General features: G+C 37.5%; 1 protein-coding gene across 1 annotated transcript; it reads left to right on the top strand.

Moving 5' to 3' along the window:
* The first annotated feature begins 301 nt into the window (after window positions 1-301).
* On the top strand, window positions 302-11,248 carry st3gal5 (ST3 beta-galactoside alpha-2,3-sialyltransferase 5). Its single transcript, XM_077608846.1, has 8 exons — window positions 302-530; window positions 703-786; window positions 3,611-3,734; window positions 5,512-5,721; window positions 5,957-6,093; window positions 6,625-6,811; window positions 7,520-7,678; window positions 9,527-11,248. Exons 2-8 carry the CDS (start codon window positions 767-769, stop codon window positions 9,779-9,781), a joined length of 1,092 nt encoding a protein of 363 aa, XP_077464972.1. The 5' UTR covers window positions 302-530; window positions 703-766; the 3' UTR covers window positions 9,782-11,248.
* Window positions 11,249-11,339: the final 91 nt, after the last annotated feature.

Raw genomic sequence — 11,339 nt, 5'->3', positions numbered from 1 at the left:
CACACGCAGTTTCTGCGTGTGATGACAAGTAGGCTTTTTGTGTTGTTGATAATGACGACAGGGCCTATGTCCGATTATTATTATTATTAAATATTTTCATTCATCAAAATGTAATTTGTAAAACAAAAACCAAAACAAGAGTAATTCATCATTATTGACCGCTATGTATCTGTAATAGCAAGTGTTTAACGACTACGAAGTGAATTGAATGCTTTTATTGTCATTATACAACTATAATGAGATTTAAAGAGTAGAAGATAGTCTCGCGTGATCTGGACGAGTTTTCGTTGTAACGTAATCTGGAGGGTGGAGTCCGACTGCGGAGACGACGCACGACTGGCCTTAGTTTGACTCGAATTTATCTTCGTTGTCGAAATCTACACCGGAAAAAAAATCAGACGAAACCACCGTCAGTTTTGGGGAACACCCATAACCTCTCCCCTTCGAAGGGCGAAAGGCGGTAGACGTCTCCTTGGCGGACTTTTTTTATTTAATTTTAATAATCACCGTCTCACCCCACATCTCTACATGTAAGCATGACCTTTTCATTTGTCAAAAATGTTTTGCATTGTTTGCATGTAAAAGTATTCATTTGCATTTCCCATGTAATTTAGGTGACATTGGTACATTCGGAAACATGCAAAATTGGTTAAAAAAAATAATAACAATGCAGGTTTTTTTCTTGTTTTCTTGGATTTCCAGTACAAGATCCTTCCCTCATCGGAGAAAGCAGAGCAGGTCTTACTATGATGTGAATCCCGTGAACATGAGGCTCCCGAAACACAGGTAAGCATCTGTCAGACTCTTTAATGATGGTCGCGAAATGTAAGACAACTTTATTGTATACCGATCATCGAAAATACTCACCCAGTCTTGTCATTCTTGTTTACATTTAAAATGTTCTCTTAATCAGCGATATTTATGTCTATGTCTATATATATACTATATCAGTGGCAGTCGGTGAATTTTCTCGCAGCGCCTTCAATGTATCAATCCAACCCTCAAAAACTATTTTATGGCTATAAAACCTCTACTGCAGCTAGAGCTGCGACACATAAAAAATAATCAATACATCAATGCACAAAAATGGGGTAAAATCCACTTCCTAGCAGCATTTCATGATTAAATACAAATACTGGAGCTTTTCAGACATTAAAACCAGGCCAGGGGGGCGATTTTTCCCGGGAAAAGACAGCGATAAACGTCAATGGCGTACGGGCAAACATTGCCCGAAAATGGGGTAAAATCCAGCCGAAAACAGCATTTATTGATTAAATACAAATACTGGAGCTTTTTAGACATCAGAACCGGGCCCGGAGTATCATTTCCCCGGTAAAAAGACAGCGATGAACGTCGATACGTCCATACGTGAAATGACAAAAAATGCACTAAAATGAGGTGAAATCCACTTCCTAGCAGCATTTATTGACTGAATACAAATACTGGATGTTTTGAGACATTACCACCAGGCCAGGGGGGTGATTTCCTCGGGAAAAGACAGCGATGGACATATATATATATATGTATGTGTGTGTATATATATATATATATATATATATTTATATATATATATATATATATATATATATATATACATACACACATATATATATATAAAATCTAACCTTACACTAAACTTAATTTTAGTTTTGTTTTACATTTTTATAAATTTCTCCCGGCCGGGTTGGCTCTGTTTGCCCCGCTTCCACACTGACTTTCAGTCAATGTCAAGGGTTATTTGAGTTTGTATTCCCTTCAAAATATTCCGAAAATGATGCACACAAATGTCCTCACAATAGGATAACGCACGGCCACTTGCCAACGAGAAGTTGTGATCGCTCCGCCAAAGAGAGCTAACAGGCTAAGGGGGGAAAAACACTGAAAAAAATGCAGTGCTCGCAGAGACATTACAAAGAGGGAGTTGCGACCAGAGACATTACAAAGAGGTAGTTGCGACCAGAGACATTACATGAGAGAGTTGCGGGAGAGAGCCAGTGCCCCTGATGTTCTTATGAGCAGCAAACGAGAAGTAATATATACTGCTCGTAGCGATCGCTCCGCCATCCGCGCTGAGTGACGGAAAAAACACTGAAAAAAATGCAACGCTCCGCCCAGTGCTCATAGATATCTGTTACACACGAAAGAGATGCGGCAAAAAAGACAGTGAGCTACAATGATAAACAGCCTCTCATGTCTTGGCCACCTGGCTTTCTCGTATCTCGTAATTTTTCTCGTATCTAGAGATAATTATTTGCTCGAAATTTTTCTCGTATCTAGAGATAATTATTTGCTCAAAATTTTTCTCGTATCTAGAGATAATTTTTTGCTCGAAATTTTACTCGTATCTCGAAATGCTCGTATGTCGGGGTGCCCGTATGTCAAGGTACCACTGTATATATGTATATATATATCATCTCATTTTCTGAACCGCTTTATCCTCATTAGGTTAGTTATTTATGTGCTGGAGCCTATCCCAGCTGACTTCGGGCCAGAGGCCAGCCAATCGCAGGGCACAAGGAGACAGACAACCATGCACACACACCCGTACCTAGGGGCAATTTAGAGTGTCCAATCTGCCTACCGTGCATGTTTTTGGAATGTGGGAGGAAACCGGAGTACCCGGAGGAAACCCACGCAGGCCCGGGGAGAACATGCAAACTCCACATAGGTGGACTGACCTGGATTTGAACCCAGGACCCCAAAGCTGTTAGGCCGACGCGCTAACCACCCGCGCCAGTCTGTCATGCTTCAATTTCTATTCTTTGCTTCTATTAACTTATTGATTCCCAATGATAGGAATAGACTTCTAATCCATTTGAACTGGGTGGAATTATTAACTAATGTTCATTTGCTGCCAGCCCTCCCGGTTTATAGGGAATGGACGTCTATTATTAATAAACTAATTCAAATTCAGAGAACAAGGATGAAAATGCGATGCATTGATTGTGGGTCTCTGATTGGCAATGACACTGAAAGAGTTCAGATGAATGAAAGCTTTTCTTATTTTAGAGACTTGCACATTGATCCAGGTTAATAGTTTCATTGTATGGATCCACACCATTCATTCATTTTCCAAGCCGCTTATCCTCATGTGGGTCGCAGGGGTGCCTGCCACATATCCCAGGCTACACTTAATTACGTAGTTGAAACAGTTTTTGACAGTGAACAACCACAGGTAGTTCCTTTTCCCCTATTATTTATGGTATACAGATCTGGAATGTGGTCAGGTAAGCTACAGTAAAACGGAATATGGGTGTGTTAGTCTGCGTTGTTAATTTCACACAAAGAAACAGCAGAAGCTTTGAAAGTTTATTCACGTCCTGGTAATTCAAGTAACGTATTATCAACGTCTGTAAGAATTCCAAGAAAACTTCTTCAACCAGTTCCGCTGTTTCCATCTCAAGTGTTATCAGTTGTATTTGTTTGACAGTTTGACAAGGTTGCGAAACTGATTTGCTTGGGAAGCATTTCAAATTCAAGTCTACTTTCATTAGCGTGCTTATTACAGGGTTGTGTGTATAGTTTTTAGTAGTGTATTCATTACATTTTTACCTTTAAGTTATTCTCGCTTGGCTAAAAAGAAATTGTTTGTATTTGTCTCTTTTTGAAGGTCTAGATGTGCATTTCTGTTGGGAGGAATCTTCTGTGTGCTCTTTCTGATGTTTATTACATCTTGGTCTGAAACTGAAAGATTTCAACCTCTGGATTGGCATGTCAGTCCAGATTATAAAAAGGTGAGATGATTTTTTTTTCTGCGTAAGTATGGTGCACATTTACCCAATGTTTTTATTATACATTGTGGAAAAAAATGAGCCTGGGATGAAGCAGATTTTCTGTTGCTCCTACACTTTAATTTCTTAAAAATAAAACAGCCAGTGCATTATATTTATTCATTTTCAACACCACTTATCCTTGTAAGGCTCACAGGCCTTAGACTGGTTGGCAGTCAGCCATAGGGCACACATAAAAAAAGACAACAATTTACACTCAATCACCCGGATGCCTGCACTGAAGTCAGGCAAAAGAACCATTGGGTGGCCCAGGAAGTGCAGTAGTTATTATGTTCTGATATTCAGCAAGCGCCTAGCATTTATTGATTTTATTTAAAAAATATATATATATATTTTTTAAATGTATTGTTTATTTATTTATTTTTTTATCTTTATTTTTATTTTTATTTATTTATTTATTTTAATTTATTTCCGTATTTATTTTAATTAAAAAAAAAAACGTATTTATTTATTTCCGTATTTTTTTATTTTATTTATCTAGTTATTTATTTATTTTTACCCCCACTAAAACGTACTTATTGATTATATGTTTGTCTGTTTGTTGATGTTATTCGTGCACTTTGTGGTGAAGCTTTAGATCTCATTATACTTGTATAATGACAATAATAGCATTCAATTCAATTCAAATGTGCTTTCCTATGGAGCCCCAGACATTACATGAATTCAAAAAAAAATCTTATGTGCACATTTAAATAGTTTGTGCACATGACCTTCCACTTTGTATCAACAAACGATTACTTCATGTGAACAAACTAGTGCGTCATGTGAATGAACTAGTACAGGGGTGGCTCTCAGATCTTTGAGGATGACGTGCTAACCAGTCAATCTGCTGCACCGCCCTACTTTATTTTCTGCTTGTTATTATTACACATCATGTGCAGCTATTTAACCCTGTAAAAAAATAAATACAATGAACACATTCATTCCAAGATAAGAAGAGTGTGAAACAAAAAAACGACCTTATACTTCTAGGCCAGGGGTGGGCAAACTATTCTACAAAGGGCCGCAGTGGGCGCGGGTTTTTATTCCAACCTATAGAGAGGGCACGTTTTCACCATTCTGGTTGTGCAATCAGTGGATTGCAGTGAGGTGCTTCTTGTTTTCTGCAGAAATCTCATTGGTTAAACCAGGGGTAGGGAACCTATGGCTCGGGAGCCATATGTGGCTCTTCTGATGGGTGCATGTGGCTCTTCGCTAACCTGTGAGGTAAAATATATATTTAAACCGCTGGTGACAGAGCCGAGTCCCGAATGCACCAATAGGAGCGTCACGTCGGCACTATGGCGATGACAGTACCTCTAACTTTAATCATTTTTTTTTTAATTATATTTTTATTAGATTTTTCTGCATGCATATTTTCATTGGTTAGCAACTGCGCAACCGTGCTGTCAAAACAATTCATTTAGTACTTTAAAAGTGGTAAAATGACCCCAAAAAGTCACATCTCATTTTCACATTTTTACGCTAAAATTCTGAGTAATTCAAAGAAATACAATTTAAAAATAGGAATTGTTTATGGCTCTCTCTGTCAAAAAGGTTCCTGACCCCTGGGTTAAACTGTCTGTGTTAGATCCATTGGAAACTATAGTTCTTCAGAAACAAGGAAAACCCCTCAGCAAAATGCAACACTGCAATTGCAACCACTATTAACATTATTGTTTGCAGAATCAGATTTTTACCAAGTTATGACATTTTTTTATTGCTTTTTACTGTTTTGTAGCGAGTACACCAACATGTCCACAAAGTTTTGGGTCGTGAATGTCACCGCGGAAGCACCAGGCTGGGTTTCCTGGCTCAACTCTCTACTTCCAGTCAGATGACCCAACCATTCTTATGGAAAAACACACCACTTCCAGAGAACCTCTACCAGTATCCACCTCCCTTTGGGTTTAGGGGTCTTAAGGGAAAAATTCCTGCACTGCTTCAGCAGGTAATCTCTGTTTTATATCCATAGATTTCAAATAATTCCTACTTTGTATTCATTCACTCATTTAATTTCACATATAGGCCATCTGTGTCTCCTCACTGTTTTATGCTTACTGATTCAGGAAAAGCCTTGAGTAGTTAGTTATTAACAACATAACACTGTCCAATACTGCAACACTGATATCTTTAATGAATGACTTGTGAATATTTTAGTGTTGCTAATTTTCTTTATTTTTAAGTTACCAGAGCCCAATGAAGTACCACAGTTTAAAAAGGATCCCGATAAATGTCAGCGATGTGTGGTTGTTGGAAATGGAGGCATTCTGAAAGGCCTGCAGCTCGGACCTTTAATCGATCGTTTTGACACCATTATAAGGTAGGTATAATAATTGAAAGACATTATTCCCGAAGTTTGTTGTTTACATAGGGATTTGTTGGCTATAAAAGATGAATAAGTTTGTCTTCAAATTGTGTACCAAGTTGAAGCACTTCTTTTTATCCTGTTAGTAATGATGCCAGCTCGTTGAGCATTCCTACCACAAAAAAGAAAACTTTTTTTTCTCGACAAAACAAGAAGCCTATTTCCACCAGATTTCTTTTGTTAAGTGGATTTTTTTTACTTGGACAGCATGTGCCTCTTTCCATTTGCGAAAATTAGAAGATTTTTTTTTTGTGTACTTGCTGGTGCCGCTGCTCATTTCCATCACTGGAAGAAAAAAACCCTCAAACTGGCCTGCGCCAGTATGAATGAAAAATGTTATCACGATAAAAAAAATCAATTGAGTTAAAAAAGTGCAGTTATCTTCACAGCTATTTAAAAAAATACTTACTGTGTGACTGAAATGATTGTCATCATGACCGATATGTATACATATCCTTTCCTCTGCTTGTGTCCCTGCTCAACCAGATTGAACAGGGGTCCCTTAGGAGAGTACATTGCTGACGTTGGAAATCGAACCAGCATCAGGATGAGTTATCCAGAAGGTACACCCTTTCCCTGGCTTGACACCGACCCAGCAACAGTCTTCGTAGCTGTGGTGTATAAAGGTGTGGATGTCAACTGGATCTCCACAATGATAAATAAGCTCGCAGTGGTGAGGACTGATTTTTTTACGTATGTTTTTTTTGCTAATACATGTCAGTGCTGTTCTGAGTCAACACAATACTTCAATGTAATATGTGGGACAGAAGGTTAAGCAATACCTTTATCAAGGGTTCAAATTTTTTTCTCACATCCACCTAACAGGAATTAATTTGAACTTGTCAAACAAGTGAGAAGAAATATTTTGGATTGCTTGAGGCTTCTTCCTTCATTGTAGGACAAAAAGTAGAATATAGTTTTCTAAATCATACTTTTATAAAAGGGCAGGAATTCATGCCCCGATGACAGTTTGCTAAAATCATATATATCTAATATTAACACATTACCAATTACCATATGTTTTGGTCTAGAAGTGCCAGCCAAAGAATGCACAATGAAAAGGGAAAAAATATGTTTTATGTATAAGTAACACTTTTGAGGGGATTTTTTTAAATTGTTTAAAAACCAAGAAAAACCATTACACACTAAAGTAAAAATAATTATCTAACATTGTTTCATTTTTGGGATAGCCTACATCCTAAAAAAATCAATATAACATATCAATTTCACGTGTGTAATTTTCTGGCTCAGCCAAACTATACCAAAAGTGCGACTTAATATGATTTCTTTTTCTCTGCCGTTCCCAAAAATCAACCCCCCAAGTTTACTACATGCTTCTGTGGTATGAAAATAAATAAAGTATGTCTGCTTTGTCTTACAGCCTTTGTGGGATTGGTTATTCTTCTGGCATGATGTTCCAAAAGAACTCCCCCTTGAACGCAACAGGATCAGAGTCTTAAATCCGCTTGTCATCAAAGAGACTGCATTGGATTTACTCAAATTCTCCCCACCAACAACCCGTTTGTGGGGTTGGGACCAGGTAAGAGATTTTAAATCAATGAAGCACTTCATAATTCAAAGATGACACATTATTTCATTTGTAGATATTCAATGGAGACAGACAGACCAGGGCGTTTAACCGTTTTATTTATTAGGCGTTTCTGCATTCGGTAAAATGTCAGCAATAAGACTAATAATAATAATCGGACATAGGCCCTGTCGTCATCATCATCATCATCAACAACAAAAGCCTAATTGTCATCACACCCAGAAACTGTGTATGACAAAATTGGTAGTGCTTCTCTATAAGGTGTGTTTTCCCGGCTAAAGACCCAAATAAGTGATAGTTTCGGACTCGTAATTTGGCATTCTGCCATTATGGATACATCGCATCACCCCCCCGAGCGTGGTTGCACGAGATATTTAATGATAAAAATGAAAAAGGTTCTTTGCGCACTGGAGATACGTTCACGCACTTCCGCACTGCAACGAACTGGGCAGAGGAAGGTGGATGCTGGGTGAGCTGAGCTCTCACAGCGCCAGGCGTCGGTATTAGCGGCGGAAAGAAGCACTACTCGGGAAAGAGGCGCGCAATACAAAATCGAACTTAAGAACATTTTTCGACATAAACGCAATTTGCAGACATGTTCGTATGTACCGTTGTTCGTAACTCGAATGTTCGTAAGTAGGGGAGCGTCTGTACCTCACCCCGAAGTTATTACACAGAAGGGATTGTGTGTTGTGTTACCGCAAGTTTAGAGTTCTGATGGATGTGGGGAAAAATTGTCCTTAAGGCTATTTGTCCGTACTTTGTGGGGCCTATAGCGTCTGCCAGAGGGCAGCAGCTGGAACAGATTGTGACCAGGGTGGTATGGGTCCCCGATGATGTTCCTGGCTCTGCTGAGGTAACGAGGGCTGGCAATGTCTTCCAGTGAGGGCAGAGAGCAGCCGACGATCTTCTGGGCTATAAACTATAAAAACAAAATGAACATTGGAAAAACAGAGTTAAGTTTTTTTTGGGGGGGCAGATCACTTCCTGTCAAATTAGTTCATTTCTAGATAATTACAAAAGCTACATTCAAGTTTTATCTGGCAAATGCCATCTACCCAAATACTTCAATTTTTTAAAAAAAGCCAAGCCACAGTTTCATCCATGTGAGGAGTAGCACTGCCACCTAGTTGTGTGGCATGAAGAGGTTATTACTGTAGTTAAACAAAACAACAGTCCTAAGTTACCTAAAAAAAATCACGAATTTCAAGTTAAATCACTTCCAAATTTGAAGTGAGTCAAGTCATGCAATCTTGCCGTTCACAAAATATGTTGGATTGAGTAACACAATTTCTGAATGTATCATTCATAAAGTAAAATTGGACGTCTATACTTTAAGAAATGTAAATACACTTTCATTATAATTTAAAAGCCAACATATCTTTATTTTCTAACCATTGCATGTGTTTGCAATATACTGTAAGTAGTAGTAAATGTAAGTAATCGGATTCAGTCTGTCTCCCAAATGTATCATGTAAATGTGATACCGTGACCGGACGTTTCATCGAAAGGCGTTTGGTCCCCGGACTTTTGGTCAACCGGGATACCGTGACCGGACGTTTCGTTGAAAGACATTTGGTCCCCGGACGTTGGGTCCCCGGACGTTTGGTCGACCAAACGTCCGGTCGACCAAACGTCCGTTCTACCAAACGTCCGGTCGACCAAACGTCCGGGGACCAAACGTCTTTCGACGAAACGTCCGAGTACCATGTGATACATCACATGAGAACAAATGAAGAAATCGAAACAAGCAGACTGCGCACCTACCAATGAATACATAAATATCCCTTAAACCTTGATTCTAGGTATAATGCTTAGTCTGTTATTGTCACTTTGCAGAATGTACCTACCCTGGGTGTCTCTGCACTGGATTTAGCAAGTTTGCTGTGTGACGAGGTGAGCCTCGCAGGCTTTGGCTACAACCTGTCCCAGGAAAGAGCTGTCTTGCATTATTATGATCAGCTGCCCATGAGTTCTATGCTATGGCAGAAGATGCACAATGTGAATGAGGAGACCAGAGTGCTTAAAAGTCTCATAAGAGAGGGAACCATCACTGACCTGACAGGGGGCATTCACTGCTCCTTTTGCCCTTGATAACCTCCGAACTAAAAAAATACGTTAAAAAATCATCCAAACATGCAAGTAATGCTTTTTTTGTATTAAAAAAAAAATTAAAAAAGAATATATATATATATATATATATATATATATATATATATGTATGTATATATATTTATATATATATATATATATATATATATATATATATATATATATATATATATATATATGTATATGTATATATATTTATATACATCTAGATAGATAGATAGATTGCAATTTATTTTTTATTTCTTTTGCATACAGTGCAGCACTTTAATCATATGACCAATTATCCAGTGACCATAAACATCCTTTTACCCTTAATTTAAAAATATTTTTTATTCTATTGACATCAACACATTCCTTTACCAGACAATCTTCTGGTTGTCCATTACTTTTTTTTTACCTCACATTTTTAACTCACATTCAAAATGCTTTGTCAAAGTTAAATTGCATTCATTCATTTAACTAGATAAATCTGGAACATTATTTTTAATTGCTACTGATAAGGAGAACTTATGTTTGCTTAAGATCTTTTGGGTACAAATGGATAACAAATACTCAAGTATTCCATCAGCACCATGTACCTTTTTATTTTTTTAGACCATCACTATCTAATGTTTACTTAATTTATGTAGCTAAGCTATTTTGTGTGTGTATATCCATGATCTTTTTGAGCTTATGTCAGTTGGAACATTAACCTTCCCCCCCAAAAAATGAGAATAAGTGATGTGTGATAAATAAGTTACCAATTCAAAAAAAAATGTTAATGTCTGTAATGCCTTTCCTGTGACTTTTAACATCAGGGAGATTTCTACTACTCTTCTAGTGCTCAGTTTGTGTTCAAGTTTGAAAATGGAATTGTTCTTTTCACAAGATAATATTTAAAGTACACATGCTAAAAATGTTGGCGCTTCAAATTGTGTAATAGCACTTTGAATACCTTGAAGTTAGAAAAGTGTGATACAAGTGAAAGCCCGTTATTGATTCATTTTCTGCACTATGCCATTGCACTGAATTGCATTTTCTATATTCATTCATTCATTCATTTTCTCAACCGTTTATCCCCACAGGGGTTGCAGGGGTGCTGTAGCCCATCTCAGCTAATTATGGGCACCAGGCGTAGTAAAAGTAACCCTAAAGTGGTTACACAAAATTAAGTTGTGCACCTCAAGGTACTATAATTTCTGTTGAGGCCTTTTTTAATGTATTTTTTTAAACACCTTTTCCTGGTAAACTTTAGTTATTTTTGGAAGTAAAGATGTCATTCATTTGTATAAACAGTGTTGCTTTATCAACAGATCATAGCATAGAGCAGGTTCACATTCCAATATTACTTGCATGCACTGATTACAATTTGTTAAAAATAAGATATGCTATGTATGGTCTGTTAGTTGTTGCAAATTTTATTCACTGTTTGTTCTTGTTTTTTGAAATAATTAAATGTCTTTATATGGATTTTTTTTGTCTAAACTCTCATGGGTGATTAGATATTTATATTTAGGTGACATTTTACTGTACACCATAGTTCCAGGTAAGTACTCACTGA

Source organism: Stigmatopora argus, chromosome 9 (assembly GCF_051989625.1).
Source record: "Stigmatopora argus isolate UIUO_Sarg chromosome 9, RoL_Sarg_1.0, whole genome shotgun sequence".
NCBI lineage: Eukaryota > Metazoa > Chordata > Actinopteri > Syngnathiformes > Syngnathidae > Stigmatopora > Stigmatopora argus.
Note: the sequence above shows the minus strand (reverse complement) of the source record. Positions and strands in the feature narration are given on the sequence as shown.

Bases quoted from the DNA above. Each gene is read 5' to 3' on its own strand.
- st3gal5 (XM_077608846.1), top strand. From the start codon at position 767: ATGAGGCTCCCGAAACACAG. The intron at 787-3,610 runs GTAAGCATCTGT...CTCTTTTTGAAG, and splicing joins ATGAGGCTCCCGAAACACAG to GTCTAGATGTGCATTTCTGT. The intron at 6,812-7,519 runs GTGAGGACTGAT...TTTGTCTTACAG, and splicing joins TGATAAATAAGCTCGCAGTG to CCTTTGTGGGATTGGTTATT.